This window comes from Talpa occidentalis, unplaced genomic scaffold (genome assembly GCF_014898055.3).
Source record: "Talpa occidentalis isolate TD23 unplaced genomic scaffold, MPIMG_talOcc4v2.1 talOcc4.2, whole genome shotgun sequence".
NCBI lineage: Eukaryota > Metazoa > Chordata > Mammalia > Eulipotyphla > Talpidae > Talpa > Talpa occidentalis.
This window is the reverse complement of record NW_023602073.1, coordinates 48,083,297-48,105,317: the sequence shown is the minus strand read 5'-3', so window position 1 is coordinate 48,105,317 and position 22,021 is coordinate 48,083,297. Positions and strand designations below refer to the sequence as shown.

Genomic DNA, 22,021 nt, shown 5'->3' with positions numbered 1-22,021 from the left:
GGATCTCAGTGGGCAAGACTGGAGAGGTCTGTTGCACCATGTGGGTAGCTCCCTGGCTGGGATTGAACTCGTGCTGCGGTGGCTGTGAATAGCTTCATAGGTTGTGTCTTAACCCCTTGTGCCACCAGGGAGGCCCTACTCTGCTATTAAAAAAAAAAAGAAATTTTGCCATTTGCAACAAAACGGATGGATCTAGAGGGAATTATGCTAAGTGAGATAAGCCAGATGGACAAGCATTGTGTGATTTCACTCATTAGGAAGATAAAGAAACAACAAACAAAACAAAACAGAAACAAACTGTTAGACTATAAGAATGCAACAGTGGTTACCAGAAGGGAATGCATTGGGTAAATGGGGTCAGTTGTGTGGTGATAGATGGAAGCTGGACTGCCGATGGTGAATATAATGTAGTGTGCACAGATGTTGATGTATAAGGCTGTACACCTGAAACCTCTATTGTGTTATAAACCAATGTTATGTCAATAAAAAGGTTTAATAGTGGAGGGAGGGAGGAAGGGAGGGAGGAGAGGAAGAAGGGGGGCAGGGGGAGGAGAAACAGAAAGGTGGCCAACAGTTCCAGAATGCTCCACTTTTAGCAAGTTCTGAAGAGCTGACTGATACTGGTGTACCTCTCCTCTGTCCTGTTCCAGGGGACACAAAGTGTAGGAGGTGTGGAGCTTAAAGCTGTACTGTTCTAAAACTATCCTCCCAGATCCATTAGGACAGTTAATCCCCTGGAAACCAAGACTTTGTTCAGTTAAATGCAAATAGTGGGTACTCAGCCCCACCTCCCACATGCTGGGGACAAAGGATTCCCCCTTCCTGGCCATAGCTATAAGGGACTTTGCTGCCCAGCCTCTAGCACCACTTCTCCCCCTCCCCCCCAGCCTGCTTCTCCCCGCACCCACTACAAAGAATACTGGACACCATGAGGGGTCTTAAGGTACCTAAAGAGGGTGGGGTGAGGGGCATGTGAATTCTGGACCACCTCTGCCTGGGGCCTCAGTCTACCCCTTAGATTAATCCCCATCTGATAAGGCTCACAGCAGCTGTGTTTGTTTTCAGAACACCCCTCCTCTCCTAGGGTGGGGGACCACCCTGTTACGGGACCAGCACCCTGTCTACTCCTCACCCTACAGATTAGGGTTCCAGCAGTATCAGGGGTAGATCAATTGAGATGTAGGCCCCTCAACTGCTAGGGTTCTGGACCTCGCTGTACTGGGCATGGCGTGGGGCCTGGACAACACCCAGGTGTCCTTGAGAAGCTGGGCAAACTGGGAGAGGATGAAGGCTGAGAGAATGAAGAGTTAACAGCTAGACTGGAAACTTGGGAAGAAGTGGGCCTAGGGTTGGGTCATATTTTGTCCAATCTCACTGGCCCAGCCTCGGCCCTCATAGCATCCTGTGAACATACTGTAAGTATTCTGAGAATGAACCTTTCCTGCTCTAGCTGAAGAGTGAGCAAAGCCATCTGCATAGACTTGAAGTCTGTGAAACAGCTATGCAAACTGCTGCCTCTGGGTAAAGTTAGTCTTTTCAACCCCCCACTAATGGCCAAGGAGCCAACAAATACATGTAAGCAGCGGGTAGGTACACAGTGCCTTCTTTAGAAAAGATGAGATTAACAGCCAGCACTGCCTTCCTCTGTGCACAGAGTATCAGTTTATACTTAGGACAAAACAACTTAAAACCCGAAGCTCGCCATCAAGAATTATTACATTTTAATGTCAATGACTCATTGTTCCTACCTGTAGAAATTGAATTCAAACTTCTGAGTTTCAAACTTCTGGCAGAGTTCTCCCAGAGTAAAAATCAGCGGTGCTCCTTCCCAGGTTCAAACCTTCACTTTGTCTAAAAAACTGTCACTGAGACTTATTCCAGTTAACACTCCCAATGTGAGGTGCTGAACTCAGCCCTGGTTTGCTGTTTGGTGGGGATGGGGCGGGGGGGTTCCTCTGAGCCCCAGGAAAGAGCATGTGCTTTCCCCACAACTGTCACAAGTGAGTGGAGGCCCTGGAGGGTGGAGGGCCCTAGAAGGGGGGCTGGGGGAAAGGAGAGAGGCAGGCACCAGCGATAGCCAGGTCCCCATCCATCCATCCATCCATCCATCCAATTATCCAGTCATCCCAACTCCCTCAATCATTTGTTTCATTTATATTCAGGTTAAAGATTCCTCTCCCGACCTCTGTGTACAGGACTACTCCCCTAACAGTACTGGGCTCTCCTGGGTCCGATCATCTCTTGCTGTGTCTCTCCAATGTCCCGCCCCCTCCCCCTAACTGCGGAGTTCTGTCTCAGGCCCGACCTCCTTTGTTTCGTCACAAGGCTGCTCACCCCGGGTATTCCTTGTCCCGGGGAGGGAACTCCGCGAGGATATCGTCATTCCTTACGGTCACCAAGGCGACTTTCCACACCCCGCCTCTAGGAAGCCAACCGGGAGTCTGTCACCAGGACAACCGACGCTGGCGGTCCTCCGCGCGCCCCGCCGCGTTTACAGGGCCCGGGCGACACGGAAACAAGGGCGGGATTAATGATATTGAGGTCACGCCCCCTGTGAGGAAGACCCCACCTCCCAGGCCTTCTGTGAAGGCCCCTTCTGCTACCCTCAGGGCCCAGGGTGCTGTAGCCCCTCACAAGTCCTCTCGAAGCCTCCTCAGGGGGCTTCCGCCACACATAACCTCGTCCTTGGCCATCCGAAGAGGGATTCAGAGGGCCCTTCTGCCCTCCCTTTGCCCTGTTTGCGTCAAGAGGAACACCCCCCCATTCTTTCTACCGCTGTCGCTGATTCAGCGCACATTTACTGAGGGCCAGGCGAGCCTCCTAGTTCTCTTTACTTTTCTCTAATACAAGTTTGCTTCACTCATCTCAAGGCTCTTGAGGCGGCGCGCGGTGGTGTGTGTTTTCCTCATGTCTTTTTTGGCTTCCCCATCAGAACCCGAGGCAGGATGATTTTCGGACGGTTTGGGACGGTGGCAGGGAACCTCTAGGCCGGGGACTGGAGCGAGTGGCCCCCCAAAACCCAAAGTGAAAAGTTTGCGTGTGTCTCCCCGAGAAAATGGCCTGGCTGAGCAGGCATGGGGGCCCAACAGGCCCGGGTGGAAGAAGCTGGAGGGTGTCTTGGCCTTCGGGGAAAGCCGGTGGTGAGCTGGGTGTCTGCTTGCTCCAGATGCCTGGGTCGCGAACCCGGTTCTTTGCTCTTGGCCTGTTGACTGAGACAGCCTGGGGTGGTCACTAGAGTTTCCCCCAGAGGGAAGCAATGTCAGTCCATTACCAGTCCCCAGCATTATCTCACCAGGCCTACTCATCTCATGATTCCTCCTGACTAGGTTTACCTGAGCATTCTGGACACATCCAGGCCAAGAGCCGAGCTAGGCTGGGGGCTACCCCCACCGTCTCCCCAGAAAGCTCTGAGGCGCTGCTAGGCTTGGAGAGCTAGCGTTCAGCGCCGCAGCCTGTGGGCACCGGAGATCAGATCCACTGCCCTGCAGCTTAAGGCTAGGCCGGACAGGAAAAGGGGGTGTAGGAAAATGCGCTGGCTTTCCAGCCACCCGGCACTGACCTGAGTACAGTCACTGGGCACCTGGTGTTCTCACTTTGGAGTTTCTGGTAGTGCCACGTCTTTCCCATCTTGGAAAATGGCACCACCAATCACCCCTGTGTGCAGACCAATAACCCCGTCCCATCTTACCACTTTTAGTGCAACTCCAAATTAGACCTATCTTCCTTCTAAATAAATCTCAGATTTCCTCTACCTTCCTTGCCTCTCTTATGCTAGACCAGGCTGCCATCTTGTGACTGGACTCAGGAACAGCTCCTAACTGGTTTCCCAGCCTCAGTAATCTTTTACAAACAGAAATCTGATCACTTACTGCTAGGCAGAAATTGCTTTCATTAGTGGTCACCCCGCCCCCAATGCTTATTGACCTGTTTCCCACACACAGAGCACCTGTGTGCTCTGTGAGGTTGTGCAATGTTGTGATTCATAAACATCTGTTGAATTTAATATGAATAAAATCTTCCCCCTCATTTCCTTGTTGCTGGGCCCTGTCCCCAAGCCAGGATGTGAGGCCCCAGAATGGCTGTGGGTGAGGACACTCTGTCCCTCTGGCTGTTCTGGCATTGATTTGTACCCCAAACAGGTGTTGCTTCTCTCCTTCCTCTTGGCCAACTTCTCTTCCAATATAAACCCAAACTGGAGACTGGTGGGCAGTCATGCATTTTATGGCAGGCCCTGCAAGTAGCCAGAGACTGGGGCCTCTGGGCCTCCATAGCACTCCCCACACCCTGTATCTGGTCCTCTTGATAGTGCTGGTCATGATGAGCTTGGTGCCTGGTAAGTAGTTCTGTGGGGTCAGAAGGGTCTCCTGGCCTGCTGAATAGAGAAACCCAATACCAGGTACAGCTGTCCAGAATGCTCAGGTAAACCTAGTCAGGAGGAATCATGAGTGAGTAGGCCTGGTGAGATAATGCTGGGGACTGATAATGGACTGACATTCCTTCCCTCTGGGGGAAACTCTAGTGACCACCCCAGGCTGTCTCAGTCAACAGTAATAATCTGAATGGAGAGATTGAAGGCAATAGGGGACAGAGAGGGCTTGGGGAACACTCAAGATGACAGCACCAGGATCTAGAACAAGACTGGATCCAGCTTGATAACCTCCTCACTTGACTGCAAAGCACCAACTAAATAGAAATAGGATTCAAAGTGTTTGCTCAGCATCTGCCTCACACCAAGTGCTCTGCTGGGTCTGGGGACTCAGTCACTTTTGGTTTGGGCAGAGGACCAGAGGAAGAGAGAGGGGTACATATTGTAGTTGGGGCGGGGGGACTTTGGAGGACGAAGTTTAGTATGAATCTGTGCAGTGACGGCCAAAGAATATGGCCCTGAACTGCTTAAAATATCCTGTGTACACCAAGCAAAGAATTCTCCTATCTAGGATGATGCACTCTTATTTTCACTTCTGAACATTATAAGTTAAGAAGGCATATTCAAAAGAGAGCCCAGGGAGTGGGGGACTGTAAAATCAAGGCCCAAACATAGAATGGTCCTAACAGAGCTGCTCAAAGTTGGATTCAGCCTCACCTTTGAATGTAAACGTCTGCAGCACCCCTGGTACCTGTTAGCCTCTCAAGTACACATTGAGTAAATGAACGAATGAGTTCCTCATTTCAGGAAGCAGAAGAGCAGAGAAGGGAGATTTTTAACAAGGATTAAAACTTCTGAGATTAGGCCAGGTGGTTTTAAAGAATTGGTGATTTTATGGTTTTCTGAGATGGGAAGGGAGGGAGGGAGAAGTGGGGTTGACCAGCGTGGAATTCGGTAGGCCAGGGTTTGGGGCCAGTGCTTCTCTGTATTTTAGGTGAATCTGTCCGTCAAGACCTCCCTTATCCAGCTCAGCCACCCAAATACCTGCGCTGCTACCGATGCCTCTTGGAGACCAAGGAGTTGGGGTGCCTCCTGGGATCTGACATATGTCTTGTCCCGGCTGGCAGCAGCTGCTTGACTCTCCATATAAAGAACAGTAAGCCGCCTTCTCTTCTGTCCTTGGCCCCAAACCGTGTCTCTACCAGCCTTCTAAGCTGCACCCCAAATCTTGTTCCCACAACCCTAAAATACTGTTCCCCGCTGTCTCTTTCTTTCCTTCAGAGCTACTCCGTCCCACTCCTACACCCCTCCCCCCCACTTCCCACCTCAGCCTACAGTTGACCAGCTCTTCCCTCCTCACAGCACTCAGTCTTGTAGGGGATCCTCGAGATACCAGATCCTTCAGCTTTTCCTCCTCTCTCCATCTACCAGCGGTAATTCCCACCAGCATCACTCCTCTCCTCCAACCTTCGCTGTGTCTCCTGCACCAAGTCTTGCCTCACTCTCCTTAACCCCTAACGATGGTTCAGGTTCACCAAAGTTTAGTCATTAGCTGTCTTCCTGCTTCACTCTCTCTGGAGGATTTTATCTGCTTCCCTGACTTCAAAGGAGCAGTCACATACTACTTTCTCCTGTCTGTGAATGTCAGGCCAAACTGTCATGTCGAATTGCACTCCGCACAACCTCCACCTCATTTGCAACTTGCTGACAATTGACTACATCATTCCTCTTGCCTGCTCCCTCACCGTTTTTAAGTGAGCAAACATATAAACTATGGGCCAGGCATACTGTTCTAAGCCCTTCAACCCTCTGAGACAGGCATTGTTGTTGTTGTTAATAGTATCCTGATTTTATAGAGGAGAAAACAGACACAGAAAGGTCAATACCTTGTCCAAGCCTCCTAGAGGCTGAGCCACAAGGTGTGGGAGTTCCAGAGATGGTGCTGTTAACAACAGCTACCTCCATTCAAACTTTTCTTGCATCTGCACTATACTTTTTTGTTTATTTTTAAAGATTTATTTTTATTTATTTATGCATAGAAGAACTGGGATATAGATCAGAGGTGTGGGGGCTGAGAGGATTCACCAGAGCCAGAGTGGGGAGCAGAACAGGCAGATGTACTGAAATATACTGCTGAGGGGAGCAGTGGGTGAGACAGGAAATGTTTGCTGAGCCATGTGGGTTAGCTCCCTGGCCAGGCATAGAATTCATGTCACAGTGGCTGGCAATAGCTTGATAGTGCTGAGACTTAACTCTTAGGCCACCAGGGGAGCCTCCTACACTATATGTTTTTTTACTAGCTGATGCATAGATAGGGCTCACTCCCAGAATATTCAAGGGTCTCAAAGAGAAGTCCCTCTCCCATTCCGGGCCAAGCCCACCCCACTCAGGCAAGATAGCATACAGCAACTCTTTCACTGTCTTTTCACTTTGTGAACTTTTGTGCACACCACATCTAAACAAATAGGCTCTTGACTCCTTTTCACCTCTTTTTCTCACCACAAACAGCAGCATATCACTAAACACTGTTCTGCACTTGTCATAGTTCACAGCTAAGGGAACTTATTCTTTCTCTGTCAGCTTGTAAACAATATGACTTTGTGTTCCTGCTGCGTGGCACACCATGGCATGGGCCTGGAGGGGTCCATCTATCCACCCCGCTCTTTTTTTTTTTTTTTTAAGATTTATTTATTTATTTGTACAAGCACTGGGTACAGTCAGAAGTGGGGGAGGGTAAGTGAATTCACTAGAGCCAGAGCGGGGAACAGAACAGGCAGACTTGACGAAATACACTGCTGAGGGGAGCAGCGGGCCGCAGGAGAGGTCTGTCACGCCATGTGGGACCCTCGCCTGCGGCCGGGGATCGAACCGGCACTGCAGAGGCTGCGGGCAGCTTCGCAGCCCAGCGCTCAACTGCTGCACCACCAGGGCTCTTGACAGGCCTTCAGGGTGCTTCTGATTTTTCACCCCCCTCCAGCAGGTTGGCAATGAACATCCCTGTACCTGGGCACAAAACATTTGCCCCCTGTGATTTACTTGTAAGTCATCAAATACACTTCCTCTCCACAGTTCTCTTTCAAACTTCTCCCCACTTCGCTCCACAGATTCCAACTCAGCCCACTCCAAATTTCATATTTCTTTTTTTTAATTATTTTTATTTATTCTTACATTAGTGTTCCCCCCTCAGGTGTAGTCCCTGAAGTTCTCCCACCACTACAGCACCAGTGCTCTCCCTCCCCTTTAACCCCTCTCCACCCCTTCCCTTGCTGTTTGCTGCAAATCTATGCTCAGCTTGCAAGTTTTATCTTTTTTCCTGACCCTTTGTTCAGTTTTCCCATGTTCCACCTATAAGTGAAATCATTTGATTTTTCTTTTTCCTTCTGACTAATTTCACTTAGCATAATTCCGTCCAGCTCCATCCATCCTCATGATATTTCAAATGGCTCCTTCCCATCTGCCATGAGAGGTTCTCACAGAGTTCATGGCTGGTGACTCCCTGCCCTTGCCTAGTTCCAAGAATCTTTGCATCTTGAGGGTCCAGGGCAGCGCGTGGGGGCAGTGATGATGAGTCCACGTGGAGTGAGGGGGTGGGAAGGTTGGGGTTTTGCTGGGGCCTCCACGTCACTGGTTGCTGCCATCCTGCCCCAGGCTCGGGTGCTGACATCCTGGTGAGTGACTGTCGCCGCAAGGAACAGATGCATGACTGCGCACACACCCGCACCTCGCCGGTGTTTGGCTACTGGATATTCTCTCAATGCTGCTTCCTGGATTTCTGCAATAACCCCGAGAACAGAGTCCTGGGCTTACCTTAGGATGTCTGCAGAAGACATTTGGATGTCCAGTGTTTCCAGTCATCCTACTCATTTCTAAAACTTGGGCTCAGACTGGACAACCTCCAACCCCTCCCACCATCCTCTGCCTCCCTCTAGGTACCTGACCCCAGTCCTATCTTCCTCTTGGTTAACACCCTTCAACATCCCTTTTCCCACTCTGTCCCTCCCCCAGAATTTTCTGACATTTTCCCTTCAAGTGCTCAGTTGGACATCTTTCCTCCTCTCTGCTCCCACCTCCAAGCTGTGACTTTGCTTTTTATTTGCTCCTCCTCCCTTTCTCCCACCACAGGACTCTTTTGAGCAAATCCCCAGGTGTTCCTCCAAAATAAACTGATGTGCAAACTATGGCTTGTCTGTCTCTTCCAGGGGGGTAGAGCCATGGAAAGTGGTTGTGCATGATGATCGCCCCATTGTGGGGCAGGCAGGGGGCACACAGCTCTGCTGAGTTCTGCTTCTGCCCTGCTTTGTGTCTTTGACTCAGCTCAGAAAGGTGATAAGGAACTGAAAGCCTCCCTTTATGATGAAGGCCAGAGTGTAGTGGATATCCTTAGAAATGCTGTGGGATCCAGAGCTGTGTGGGGACTGGCTGGGAGGGCATAAGGGAGGGGGTATTGTAGGAGGGAGAGGTGTGAAAGGCTCAGGCCCAAGGAGGAGGGCCTGGAGAAGGACACTCTGTGGAAGAGGCGCTAGGCCTGAAGCTCTGACCTGATCCCAGGGTTCAGGAAACGGGTCCAGCAAGTGGGGTGCACATTCAAAGTTTATACCGTTCTTCATACCTCCCACCGAAGTGCAGGTCATGAAAGGGGCCACAGAGCCGTAGTCATAGGAAGTGTTGGGTAGGTAAGCGGATGCGCTGAATGACGCCATTTATATCAAACACAAAATTCACCCTAAACTGCTACAACTCAGGCCAGTGGCAACCCCTGAGAGTTGGGGAGAGTGCCTGGGAGTGGGTATGAAGGCAGTTCTGGGTGCTGATAAAGGTCATTCATGCTGACTTAGGCACTCCTAACACAGGTTACCCATTTTATGGTATGTGTGAGCCTCTGTGTTTTGCCAAAGGGGTTTAAAAATAAAGAGGACACAGCTGTGTGTGCATTTGTTTCTAAGGCGTGTGTCTATTTCTGAGGCTCTACGTCCCACGTGCGCACAGATTTACATGCATTTTCTCAATCTCACTAGGCACTATCCCCAGTTGACAGGGGACCAAGTGAGGCTGGGAGACCAAGCCACCCAAGTGGCAGAGGAGCTGGCATTGAGGTCCCCGGCCACGAAGCTGCAGTGCTGTGTTGGTAATGCCAGCATTGTGTTGTGAGATCCAGGAAGCTGGACACCTGTCTGTACTCCTCTGAGTCCTGTGCTTAACACCAGGCCTGGCTCTGAGCAGTGTCCAGTGCTTGGTGAACATACAGGGAATGCCAAGTTATGAATATTCATTATTGCTTTCTGTATGTGTGCAACTTTTCAAACATAAAAATTAAAGATCCAGGGCATTCCTGGTGGTGCAGCGGGTTGAGCCCAGCCCTGTGAAGCTGTCCGCAGCCTCTGCAGTGCCAGTTCGATTCCAGGCCGGCCAGGCAGATTCCCACATGGAGCAGCAGACCTCTCCTATCTCACCCGCTGCTCCCCTCAGCAGTGTATCTCGGTCCTCCTGCCTGTTCTGCTCCCTGCTCTATCTCTGGTGAATCCTCTCACCCTCCCATGCCTCTGGCTTGTACTCCAGTGCTCATATAAATAAATCAATCTTTAAAAAAAAAAATTAAAGATCCAGCCACTGCAACCCCACATGTGTGCTTTTTTGTCCTTCCCCCTTCACCTAGAACTCGACAGAAGGGCCCTGGGTGCCAGGATCCTGAAAAGAACTAGGGACCAGCAGAATCCAAGTCCTTCGGCACCAGGTGACCCTAAGATGCAGAACTGGTCCTTTAATTTGCTCCCGAGTCCTCCTGGGTTAAAGAGAGAATGTTTCCTCCTTAAGTGGAAAAATCTGGCATCACCTAAGTTTAAGTTTCTAGGTTTTTAGGGTGTTTAAGGCAGGGAGCAGCTGCAGTCCTCATGCTTTGATCTCTAGCTGAGCAGCAGGTGGGATGGATAGTCAGGAGGAATCCACAAAGGCCAAGGGAGTGGGGAACCATATTTGAACCCCACCCCCAATTAATCCTCTTTAACCTGTCTATACCTGAGCCAAACCCAGTGTGTGTAAACAATGTGACACAGTCTTAGTGCAGTCCATTTATTGTGTCGGGAAATTGGGAGATGTGTAACAGCAGGACAAGCCCTACCCTTGCCTCTCTTCTCCCCCGGCACCGATGGAAGTAGGTGTGGTGACTCAGTGATGTGATTTAGGGCTGAAGAGCAAGAGACTGGGTGGGACAAGAGGTAAGAGAAGGCAGCAAGAAACAAAGGGGGGTCTGGAATGGTGGAGACAGTGAGGCAAGGACACCAGAGTGCCAAGTCAGGACATCTGCACAGAAATCTACCCCCAATTCTTCTTGCTGCAAGTTCAGTCTGGTGCCAGGTGTTAGTGATAGGCATAGGACACAATGTAGGGACAGATCTGAATGGAGGTAGCATGTGACCAGATTGAGAGGGGCCTGGGATGTTGGGGATGGGGGGAATGATAGAACATTTGGATGATGAGAAAGAGGTGAGTCTGTGTCTTTCCCAGGGCAGTCTGAGCAGAATTTGCACTTGAGGTTCTTTTCTAGAAGAAAGAAGTGGATACAGTGCCAACTGGTTTCTGGGAAGGAAATTAAACCAAAACATACAGAAGCTGGAAGTACAAAGGAAAAGAGGCCAAAGAAATTACAGAGCAGAGAATCCGAGTGCTATGAGAGGCCGGTGCAGGTGTCTGGGGTGTTAGGGGAGAGGTGCTGGAAGAGAATGGAGTTTGGGAAAGGTAAGGTGTCAGGGTCCAGCTCGGGGAAGAACCAAAAGTCCTGAACTGTTGAGGAACAAGTAAATGTGGCGCAGGTCAGCAATAGACAAACCCAGGTTCAGGGGCAGGGTGGTCAGGGGGTCTGGGTATTCAGGTTCCTTCCCAGTATGGAAGTTGGGGAGGGGAAGTGAGAGGTTCAGGGCCTGGTAGAACCGCTGGAGCTGGGAGTCAGGCAGGGGCAGGGCCAGGGTCTTGCCTTGGGGCTCAGGCAGAGCGCTCTGGAGCTGGGGGCTAGACCAAGAGTTGCAATAATCATACTGGCAGCACTGGGCGTTGTACCAGTACTGCATGAAGTAGGTGTTGTGTGTTTCTTGGCAGCGGTAAGAATGATACTGTCCACAGCCTCGGATGAAGAAGCGAATATTGGCATCTGGAGGAGAAGGTATAACTAATAACCCTTGCCTCTACTGCTGGCTCTCCTCCCTCGCCCAGACCCAAATTCCATCTGATTTCTTCAGAAGGAAATTAGCTTAGTTGGCCCCTCAGAATCCCAGCCCCCTCCTTCCAAGATCCCTTTTTTCCTTGTATCCTGGGTGTCAAGCAGTCCTCACCTATAAGGGGAGAGACCAAGCCATCGGTGGCCCCACTAGTGGCCCCTCCTGGGCTCTGACTCACTGTAGTAAATGGTGATCACCATGCACGGGGACAGGCTGCTGATAGTGCACTTCTCCGAGCCTGAAATGCAGCCCAAGGAAGCGTCTTCTAAGAGACAGAGGTGACAGGTCCGGACTTCAGGAACAGGAGCTGGGGAAGTGGAAGATAGCAGGGGTGGAGCCCGTGTGTCCAGGGGCCCAGCCCCTCCATGGACCGTCACCCCTTCCTCCCTGCCCCTGGGCCCCACTTACCCTTCCCCACTGAGCAGCCCACCATGGCCAGCACACCTACAAGCATATGGGCCTTCATCATGGAATTCTGGGGAGAGGGACAGTCCCTGAGGAGTACCCTAAAACCCCACCTTTCTGTAACCATGCTCCTTGATCCTGAGCTGTGGGGCGGTTTTGAGCAGGAGCTGCTGTAGATACAGAGCTATATTCTGGCCTGGGGCAGAATGGGGGTGGGGGCGGAGAGGAAGTTATTTACCTCACAGTGGGGACACTGTGTCCTCACCCACCAGGTCCAGGTCGTATCTGAATGTGGGAACAGTGGCCCAGACAGGGCAAGTACCTGGCTCCACGTGGGCCTTGATCCAGCTACCTTTGTGCTGCATGCCCCACAAAGGTCTCTTCAAGGGCCCATGAATTTGCATGTTTCCAGCACCACCTCCTCAGCTGGCCTCTCTGAATCCCAGACAATAGTGCCAGTTGCGATTGTGCAGGGAAACTTTGGCTAAGCCATTGTTGTCACCCTTCTGATGAGCATGACTCAGTTTGCCCAGCAGAGGGCACACAGGTATCACTGAGCAGTAATTCTGGACCAGTAATTCTGGACCTTGTCTCTCCTCTCTTCACCCCAATATATTTTAGGAGTGCTTTTCCCTGTAAAACCAAAACTGAGACAAGTGTTGGCTGCATCCCTTACAGTAAAAGTGGCCCCAAAAGGAACAAGACTTTCTTTAGTCTTGCGAACTGGCAGCCACACCTCCCTCCCCCTGCAGCCCTAGGAATTTTGCTCTGCTGTCTACTAAGAACAGCACTCAAATTCACTGGACACAAATTCATGCTGATTTTTAACTCGGAGGTGTGTGTGACTAGGTCGCAGGAGTCCCTGGGGCCCATCCAACACACCACTACCCTCCCTTTGCCAAGCCCAAGCACAGCAGACTAGATCACTGCCTTTTCTTTCACTTTATTTCATTATTCCCACCACAGCAATGACTCCTTTAATTTAAACTAAAAATCATAGAGTTCCTGAAAGGGTGGCAGCCGAGGAATGGAGGTGTCAAAGGTGGAGAGGGGCATTAGCGAATCGTCTTGACTGGGCTCTTGAAGTTGCTGGCTGCTTGGAGCTGCAGCTGGTAGGCCATCGGATGAATCTTGAAACCGTAGAGCCTGGGCCAGGGCAGAGGTGAGAGGAAGGAGGGTGAGCCCCATTCTGGCCCTGCCAGGGGCCTGCATTCCCCCTTCCCACCCCAGCTCCTCCATGAGCCTGCTCAGTGCTTAAGGACAGTGGTGCTCAAGCTCCTTACCTCAGGAATATTTGGCAATGAACCTTAATACCACTAAAACGCAAATTCTAGAATGTACACGTATACATATAGACACGCTTATGTGTGTATCAGCGTATTTATCAGTTTCGATAAATATAGAATCCCACTTTTCTTCCCCATGCTAGAATAAAAATGATGCTCTAGGGCCTCCCCGGGGGTGCAGCGGTTGAGCGCTGAGTTGCGAAGCTGCCCGCAGCCTCTGCAGCGCCGGTTTGATCCCTGGCCGCCTGGCGACGGTCCCACATGGCGCGCAGACCTCTCCTGCCGCCCGCTGCTCCCCTCAGCAGTGCATTTCGTCAGTCTGCCTGTTCTGTTTCCCGCTCTGGTGAATTCTCTCACCCTCCCGCGCCTCTGACTGTACCCAGTGCTTGTATAAATAAATAAATAAATCTTAAAAAAAAAAAAAAAAAAAAAGTAACAAAAACATTAAAAAAAAAAAGATGCTCCAGGAAGACAAATCACATCTGAACTATGCTAAGAGAATCTCCTAGCAAAAGCTGAACACCCAAGATGGTGACAGGATAGTGCTGCAAGTGATGAATGTTATTCTTAGCACTTCATGTGTTTAGAAATGTCCTGTCAGGCAGGAGTTGTCATCATACTTGGTTTATAGATAAGGAAACTGAAAAGATAAATAGTTAAAGAACTTTCCAAAGGGAGACGTAGCCCTTAAAAACCATTTATGCCCTGTCTTCTCTTTCCTCTGGGGGTGTCAGGCCTTTCATTATGACTGTTGGTGATAGTCTCTACTCCCTACCTGGGTACAAACTGGTTGGCGGGCCGCTTGGGTCGGTACTCGGGGTGCACCATGAACAGCATGTGAGGGAAACCGGTACCGAAGTAGGCACCATCTGTGTGGTGGTGCCTCGATGACTTGGGTGTGTACACATCCATGCACTTGGGGCAGTAGAGCTTCACCATGGCCTCACCTGGGATGTCTGAAAGGCCTGGGAGACAGCCAGATTCAGCAGGTCAGAGCCCTTCAACCCTGCCCAACCTCCCTCCCAGACTCAGGGCCCAACCTACTGAGCCCCAACTCCTTCCCAGAGAAGCTGACATACGCTGCCCTCCTTTCTCTTCTCCAACACTCACCGATGGGAAGCATAGGCTGGTTCTCACAGTACACACGGGGACAGTAGCCAAAGTCTCCCTGCTGGTACTTTTCCAGCTGAGGTGAATAAAATGGAAGGAGGTGGTGGATAGACGTGAAAAGATGCAATCCCCTCCTCAGCCCGACCCACATTACTCTGTCCCTTCCTCCTCCTGCCTCTCTCTGTCAAGGGGTCCCATCTCTGACCCCCAGACACCTCTCCTTCCCTTCCTCCAGTTAGGCAGATGCTAGGCCATCAAAACATCAATGTTTGTCCCCTAAGGAAGAGCAGTCTATAAACACTTCCTGTTTAAGGCTGTATCTCTCTACCTGGAAACTTCTCCTTCAGTATACAACCCCCAATCAGGACTGAATGCCCAGGCCCAGATTCTGGGATTCTTCCCTCTTCTCAGACTACTTGATAGAACTGAAACATGTGACTTCTTGCTACAGGAATCTTTGTCCCCCTGATTGCCTCAGAAGTCAAGTGGGAGTAGAGAGGCCTCACCATCTGGGCGATGCCACGGTTGGTGAGGATATAGCGGGCGTGGATCAATCCATAAAGCATCTCGGCTGCCTGCTCAATCAGGTCGCTCTGGTTGGGGTTGTCTTCCAGCTCTTCATCTGAAACACGGCCCCAGCCAAATGCAACTACTTGTCTTACAACTCTTTTAGGAGCCCTGCCTATCCCCTAGGGGTTACTGGCTACTCACTTTTCCCAGCACCCACCCTACAGCCTCATCCCACCCCTCACCTTGGGTTATCTGACCCAGAAACCTAAGTCTCTGAGCCACAAACCCAAGGCAATTTCTCGCCAAGACCTCTTCAGTCTCTGCCTTCTTCTCTCCCTCCCAATTCCCTCATCGACACACAAAAGCAATGATGTCAGTACATCATGGTAGAGCTCTAGACCTGAAATTGCAAGGCAGAAGAAAGAGGCAGGAAGTATCACCCAAGGGGAAAACTCAGGGCATTATGGGATACAGTTGAATTACAGGATCAGCACATAGAAACAAGCAGTGTAAGTCACTAAACTAAGTAATAGTTGGGTGAGGAATCAAAGTAAGTTGGAGATTGTACATTCAAAGACTCAGAAAGCTAAAGGAAATTTAGAAATTCAAAAAGCAGGTGAACAGGGATTTGAAGAGAGAGAGAGAGAAAAAAAAAAAAGAACCCATAAACACAAAACAACCCTGAGGGTGCCTCACCAGGCTCCAGGTCCAAGATCATGTCTAAAGCTTGTCGATAGTGAGGCACCTGCTCATTGAGTCCAGTGAGATTGAATTTGTCCTGGATGTAGTCTTCATCCACCTGTCAGGACGTGTAAGTCAAGAGGGAATCCATGGCAGAATCCTTGGTTTTGACCTGAGCGAACTGCTCTAAGGCATGCCTTATCCTCAGCATAACTTCTGTTCCCCATTCCCAACTCAACAGAAGTACTCGAGTCTCTCCAGTTCACATACGCTCGTCTTCCCATAAATACTTTGGCTTTCCTTTCTAAGGATAAGCAAGTAAGGCTATGTCTCTTCTGTATAGAGACACTCCTTTCAGGATCCCTGTCCCCATACAGAGTTTCCATCTTTAGGAACCAGGTTTGTACTATCCTTAGGGCAACAGGCTCGCTGAGGAAGGCAGAGGTCAAACCGGCTGGGTTGTAAAGGCAGTTACAATCCCTATACTAACATACAGCTTTCCACAATACAAGACATTTTAACATGCAATGCCTTCATTCTTCTAACAATCAGTGGAGATAGGTATTTCCAGCATCCCTCCAGTAATAAAAAAGAAAAGACACGAGTTGACTTGTCCAATGTTATATTGCTGGAGAGCGGGAGGGTTAGGACTTGGGTCCATCTTGCCACTTCACCACAGGTTAGTGGGAATTTACTGGGGGGATACTTTCTTGGCAGGAAAAAGTTCCTATGGAAGCATGTATGGGAAGTGCGTGGTTGCTGGAATGTGGGGGGCTATCTGGCCAGACAGTATGTGGTGGTGTGCAGGGAGGTTGAGAAAACTCACTTCACAGAAGAATTCATTGCCACGGAGACCACAGAACCAGGAAATCCAGGACACCTCCTCAGAGCTGCTCATCTTCACCTCAGCTGGAAAAAGATAAGTGTAAGCAAAGCCCAAACTCTCCCTCCTTGCCTTCGGTATCCTCCCTCCTCCCACACTTTGCCCTCCAACCACATAAGAATTTGGGGCCACCTTTTCTTAAAGGATCCCAGGCTTTGAAGCATCTCTTTGCAGCACTTATTCACATCTCAATCACTTTTCTGAGATTACAAACAGTCTGCAGTCCCACCACTTGTGAGAAACCGACAGGTCTTGATCCCACCAGTCCTAGCCACAACTCTAGCTTCCGAGGGCTAGGACCCCTCTCCCCTCCAACTCAGCCAGAGCCCTCGGCTCGGGTTCCCTACCCCCACAAGTCTCTGCATGTCCCCGTCGCCTTTCCCAAAGATTCCGAAGTTTATCGTTTCCAAGCAAGAACTGGGTCCCTCTTTTCATGGCCTGGGGGCGGCCGTCAGGTCTATTTCACGAGAGTCCCCACATCCCGCCTCCTCCTCTCAGGCTACCCCTCCCTCTCTCGGTGCCAGACTGGGTCACTTCCTTCGCCGCCCCCACATCAAGGCACGAAGACCCCATGTGCCGCGCCCAGGACTGGGAACTTGGCGCGGCGACCACCTCAGACTCACCGGTTGGACCGGGGCCGGGACGAGGGTGGGGGAGGGGAGTTGCTGCTTCTGAGGAACGGCGTCGACCGCTACAGCGCAGGCCGCGGACCCGACCGCGGCAGGCGAAGTGGGGTGGGGGGAGTGGAAATTGGGGAGGGTGGGGAAGAGGCCAACGCGCACGCGCCAAGGGTCGGGCGCCGCGATGGACGCCGGGAGATGGAGTCCTCAGTAGGGAGAAACCGGCGAGATGAGGGCAGGATGAACTACGAATCCCAGGATGACCCGCGCGCGACCCTGGTGTCGCGAGGCCCCTGAGGTAGCCTCTCGGGGGGCGGGACCCTTCGAGGAACCACCGGAAGCGGAAGCACAGTACAACGTTCGGGGCCAGGGAGTTTGGGAAAGAGTTTTGAGAGTCCCAGACGGAGGGGATAGGGGGCCGTGGAAAGGGGCAAGGCTGGTTGGATCCTTTCCAGACTCTTCCTTCTCACAGCAAGTCTCCTACCCCAGTCACCTCTGCTGTCTAGGGAACTGATCTTCTCTCCAACTTACTCGTCGGGTCTTTGTCGCTGGTCGAGCGCCTCGCCTGAGTCAGGGCAGCCACTACAGACCCCCAACGGCACCCATCCTGGGCTACGGCCTTCTGAGGCCGGAGGTGAGGCCTGGTTCCGTGCTGAGGGACTTGGGTGGGATGTGCTGAGCTGAGCGGTGTTGAGAACCAGGACGACCCAGTGCGCTAAGCTGAGGTGGCGCCAGCCACCCTGTTGTTCGTCCCCTTGCACTTCTCCATTTCCTCTTAGGGCTTGAATGGGGTCTTGTGCTGCTGGTGCTGTATTCGACTTTCGAACCCTGCTTAGCGTTATGGTGAGGGGCAGCGTGATGTTATTTAATTTCACAGCTTTTGGGCATTCCACAAGTTTCCCTCGGCCTCCTCAAGGCCTTTCTTAACCCGGAGTGGCTTCCCAGTTCCAGAAAATGAGCTTGGATCGGGGGCCACGTTGAGGGAGGCGAAGGGCATTGAGGGACGTTGTGTGAAAGTAGAAGGACCCCATCTAATATCTTCCCGGGTCCTCGCGCCTCCGAGGCACATGGCATTTGGGTATGTAGTGTTGGAAAGCTTCCAGGGCGAGAAGCTGAACTCTGCGTTCTGCACAGTGTAAATATATGTTTATTTTTTATGGCCACACATGCGTCTTTGAGTCATGTGGCTAATTGTGTCAACTCTTTTGCTTAGAATAGCTCCATCTTGCCATACAAGCCAAGCCAACCAGAGCCTCTCCCAAATCCTGCTCCCAGAGAAGCACCAAGTCTGTCTTTGTTTTGGAAGATGACTTCCCGACATAGGATCAAGGAACATTTAAAGGGTTAAGCTGATCATTTTTCTTAATGGTATGATTTTTTTTGTTTTTTTTACAATTTTATTTATTTATGCATACAAGAGCTGGGATACAGGCCAGAGATGCTGGGGGGGGGGGTGAGGGGTGAGAGGATTCACCAGAAAAAGTGTGGGGAACAGAACAGGCAGACTGACTGACATACACTGCTGAGGGGAGCAGCAGGCGAGACAGGAGAGGTCTGCTGTGCCATGTGGGTAGTTCCCTGGCAGGCCTGGGATCGAACTTGTTCTGCAGAGGCTGTGGATTGCTTCATTGTGCTGTGCTTTACCACTTGTGCCACCAGGGAGGCCCCTTTAATGGTATGTCTTATGGAGAGTTGGTGAGGTAGGGTGGAACCCCTGGGTAACTTGATCTGGAGTCTTTGTAAGGGGGGATGTTGTAGGGTTCCCTTTTTTTCACATGGTCTGTGGTCATTAGGTCTTCAGGGTCCTAGATTGTGGGTTCACTTTCAGAGTGGGAGGTCATTTTTAAAACAATTTATTTATACAAGAACTGGGGTACAGTCAGAGGTGCGGGAGGGTGAGAGAATCCTCCAGAAACAGAACAGGGAACAGGCAGACAGACCAAAGACACTACTGAGGGGAGCAGCGGGCGAGGCAGGAGAGGTCTGCCGTGCCATGTGGATTTCTCCCTGGCCGGCCGGAAATTGAGCCTGCGCTTCAGAGGCTGCGGACAGCTTCACAGCGCAACGCTCAACCTGCTGCACCACCAGGGAGGCCAGGGGAGGTCATTTTTGACTCAGACTATTTTCCCTCATTCCAGCAGGCATCTGGAGGTGGCTTTGGTCACTGTAGGGCCACAGGACAGCGGGGTGACTTTCTTCTCATTCTCCTTTTGCCTTTTCATAGCTCTCCCAAAAACCATGTCTAAGCCCTCCCTCATCACCTTCACCCGGGCCACCAACCCCAGTGACCTCTGGAAAGATGGGCAGCAGCAGTCACAGCCTGAAGAACTGGAACCTATCCTGGATGGGGCTGCAACCCGGGCTTTCTACGAGGCCTTGATAAGGGATGAGAGCAGTGCCTCTGAACCTCAGGGATGTCAGCCTGAGCTTCCCAGTGTGAGAAAGAGGAAAAAGAGAAGAACTACGAGGGCGACAGCTACGGAAGCAGCAGCATCAGGAACATCAGAAGGACAGAGAGAAAGGCGATCCCTTGAGGCAGAGGACAGAATGACCCAGAGGATACTGATGGCAGCCCAGGAGGGGAACCTGGTAGAACTTCGAAGGCTGTTGGATCCCCTTGAAGCAGGGGGAGCTGGGGGGAATATCAATGCTCGGGATGCTTTCTGGTGGACCCCTCTGATGTGTGCTGCTAGAGCAGGCCAGGGGGCAGCTGTACACTATCTCCTTGGCCGTGGAGCTGCCTGGGTAGGGGTATGCGAGCTGGGTGGTAAGGATGCTGCTCAGCTAGCTGAAGAAGCAGGCTTCCCTGAGGTGGCCCGCATCGTCAGAGAGAGCCATGGAGAGACAAGGAGTACAGAGAACCGGTGAGCAAAAAGTCTTAGTCTATACCCATCTTTCAGTGTGTTCTGTCCTTCCCAGCCACTCCACACTACAGGCCCCAGAACATTCTCTCCCCATCCCCTAATGTCAGTCGATGATAAGGCAGCATAATAGAGAGATCATGAGCTCCCTGGGTTTACCTCCTGACTGCTTACTTGGACAGGAAACCTAATGTCTTATGTGTTTCATTTTCCTCTTCTGTGAGATGGGAGTAGTAAGAGCATTTTTCTCAAAACGGGTTAATGTTTGTAAAGTGCTAGAAAAGTGCTCGCCACATAGTAAAGACTGAATTAGCTACAGTCATTGTTCTCCCCCTGCCTGAGATCTTTGTCAGGTCTGGTTGCCATCTTTTCTCTGAACGATTCCCCTCTCAGTCCCTCATTGCTAAGGGGGGAGGAAGACAGTTTTTTTCTTTAGCAAAAAGACTGAAAGGCTCCTGCCACCCCCTGTCTATGGCTTCAACACTTGTGTTCTCAACCCTTTCTCCTCTTCCTCTGCAGGTTCCACTCTCCCTCTCCCCAGTATTGTGAGACCTGTGATGCCCACTTCCAAGATTCCAACCACCGGTCATCCACTGCTCACCTGCTGTCATTGTCCCGTGGTCACCGGCCCTCCAATCTGCCTCTTGGGGTGCCCACTTCCAGCCCAGGCTTCAAGCTGCTGCTGCGGGGGGGCTGGGAGCCTGGAATGGGGCTGGGACCCCGGGGTGAGGGCCGAGCCAACCCCATCCCAACTATCCTCAAGAGGGACCAGGAAGGGCTAGGCTACAGATCAGTGCTCCAGCCCCGAGTCACGCACTTCCCAGCTCGGGACACTCGGGCTGTGGCTGGGAAGGAGAGATCCCTTCGGGTAGCCACACTAAGCCGGAGGGAGGAGAGAAGGAAAGAGGAAAAAGACAGGGCCTGGGAGCGGGATCTGAGGACATATATGAACCTTGAGTTCTGACTTTAGCAAGATCTGATTCTGGTCAGCTGGGGAAGTCTGAACTTAGGTCTCTGACCTGGGCGCTTGGGCTGCTTCTTCCTGGGTTCTGTGCAAATCTCAGGCTTAGGTCAGCGGACACTGCCTTTGGGAAGGAGGGACTGAGAGTTGACAAATAAACCAACCATCTCTCTCTTTTGTGTTTTATTCACTTTCCTGGACACTGTTTCAGGAACGCCAAGTCTGGGAGCCACATGCAAGTCCTGCTGGAGCCAGAGGGGGAAGCCCCTTCTGGGAGGTGGTTAGGGTCACCTCTCTGCCAATCTGGGTCACTTCCAGGTCCTAGTCCTTGCCTGAAATGTCCCATTTTATTCCCATGCCACCACCAGGAATTGCTTAATTCAATACAAGTTTTCTTCCATGTCCCCTGTCATTTTCTGGAACTATTTCTTATGTGCTAAAAGTAGAACTAAGATATTCCTGGAGGAGACAGCCCTGTCACCAAATATAATGCATAGTGGTGGGCCTCTGGTGGCTCAAAGGGTTAAGTCCTAGCACTATCAAGCTATGGGCAGCCACTGCAGCACTAGTTTGATCCCTGGCCAGGGAGCTGACCCACATGGTGTAGCAGACCTCTCCCCTCTTGCTGGCTGCTCCCCTCAGCAGTGTATTTCAGTAGATTTGCCAGTTCTGCTCCCCACTGTCTGGTGAATCTTCTCAACCCACCCCACACCTCTGGCCTACACATCAGCTCTTATATGTATGTATAAATAAGATAAATCTTAAAAAAGTAATACCCAATTGTAGGGTAAGGAAAAATGCCAGATTTTTCTGCCCTCCCGCCATCAGGATAGATGATGGATCCTTGCGGTCCTGAATGCATGCCTGATGGCGGGCACCTGGAATAGGGTGTGGGCATAGGTAGATGGGATTCACCTGGGCTTTTAAGGGCGGCGTCATGGGGACTCCAGCAGAAGCAGAGGGAACGCCGGAGAGCCCAGAAAGTGAAGACTTGCTGGGGGCTGGGAGGCCTGCACCCCCAGCACCCCTGCCTGCCGTATGCCTGGTAGATCCCAATAAAAAGACATGCAAAAGCCACTGAGGTCTCCAGGACTCTCTCCTCCTTTACTGGGACTGCTGGATCACAGAAA

General features: G+C 51.3%; 4 protein-coding genes across 6 annotated transcripts; 2 read left to right on the top strand and 2 right to left on the bottom strand.

The window, feature by feature from the left end:
- The first annotated feature begins 1,550 nt into the window (after nt 1-1,550).
- LY6G5C (lymphocyte antigen 6 family member G5C) lies at nt 1,551-8,536 on the top strand. The gene is made up of 4 exons (XM_037518666.2): nt 1,551-1,575; nt 2,806-2,892; nt 5,361-5,522; nt 8,015-8,536. Exons 1-4 carry the CDS (start codon nt 1,551-1,553, stop codon nt 8,176-8,178), a joined length of 438 nt encoding a protein of 145 aa, XP_037374563.1. The 3' UTR covers nt 8,179-8,536.
- A 1,436-nt stretch (nt 8,537-9,972) lies between these two features.
- On the bottom strand, nt 9,973-12,846 carry LY6G5B (lymphocyte antigen 6 family member G5B). Its single transcript, XM_037519408.2, has 3 exons — nt 11,983-12,846; nt 11,753-11,881; nt 9,973-11,507 (listed from the first exon to the last, which is right to left on the bottom strand). The coding sequence occupies exons 1-3, from the start codon at nt 12,104-12,106 to the stop codon at nt 11,107-11,109; spliced, it is 654 nt and encodes a 217-aa protein (XP_037375305.1). The 5' UTR covers nt 12,107-12,846; the 3' UTR covers nt 9,973-11,106.
- A 40-nt stretch (nt 12,847-12,886) lies between these two features.
- Nucleotides 12,887-17,214, bottom strand: CSNK2B (casein kinase 2 beta). 2 transcript variants are annotated; one of them, XM_037519407.2, is made up of 7 exons: nt 17,073-17,214; nt 16,393-16,475; nt 15,582-15,684; nt 14,882-14,997; nt 14,376-14,451; nt 14,041-14,230; nt 12,887-13,125 (listed from the first exon to the last, which is right to left on the bottom strand). In XM_037519407.2, exons 2-7 carry the CDS (start codon nt 16,462-16,464, stop codon nt 13,035-13,037), a joined length of 648 nt encoding a protein of 215 aa, XP_037375304.1. In that variant the 5' UTR covers nt 16,465-16,475; nt 17,073-17,214; the 3' UTR covers nt 12,887-13,034. The 2 variants fall into 2 exon arrangements, with proteins under 2 accessions (XP_037375304.1, XP_037375303.1); XM_037519406.2 differs by lacking the exon at nt 17,073-17,214 and adding an exon at nt 16,797-16,938.
- A 173-nt stretch (nt 17,215-17,387) lies between these two features.
- On the top strand, nt 17,388-21,642 carry GPANK1 (G-patch domain and ankyrin repeats 1). 2 transcript variants are annotated; one of them, XM_037519405.2, is made up of 4 exons: nt 17,388-17,703; nt 18,288-18,437; nt 19,294-19,933; nt 20,450-21,642. In XM_037519405.2, the coding sequence occupies exons 3-4, from the start codon at nt 19,308-19,310 to the stop codon at nt 20,892-20,894; spliced, it is 1,071 nt and encodes a 356-aa protein (XP_037375302.1). In that variant the 5' UTR covers nt 17,388-17,703; nt 18,288-18,437; nt 19,294-19,307; the 3' UTR covers nt 20,895-21,642. The 2 variants fall into 2 exon arrangements, with proteins under 2 accessions (XP_037375302.1, XP_037375301.1); XM_037519404.2 differs by having other exon boundaries at nt 18,283-18,437.
- The last annotated feature ends 379 nt before the right edge of the window (nt 21,643-22,021 follow it).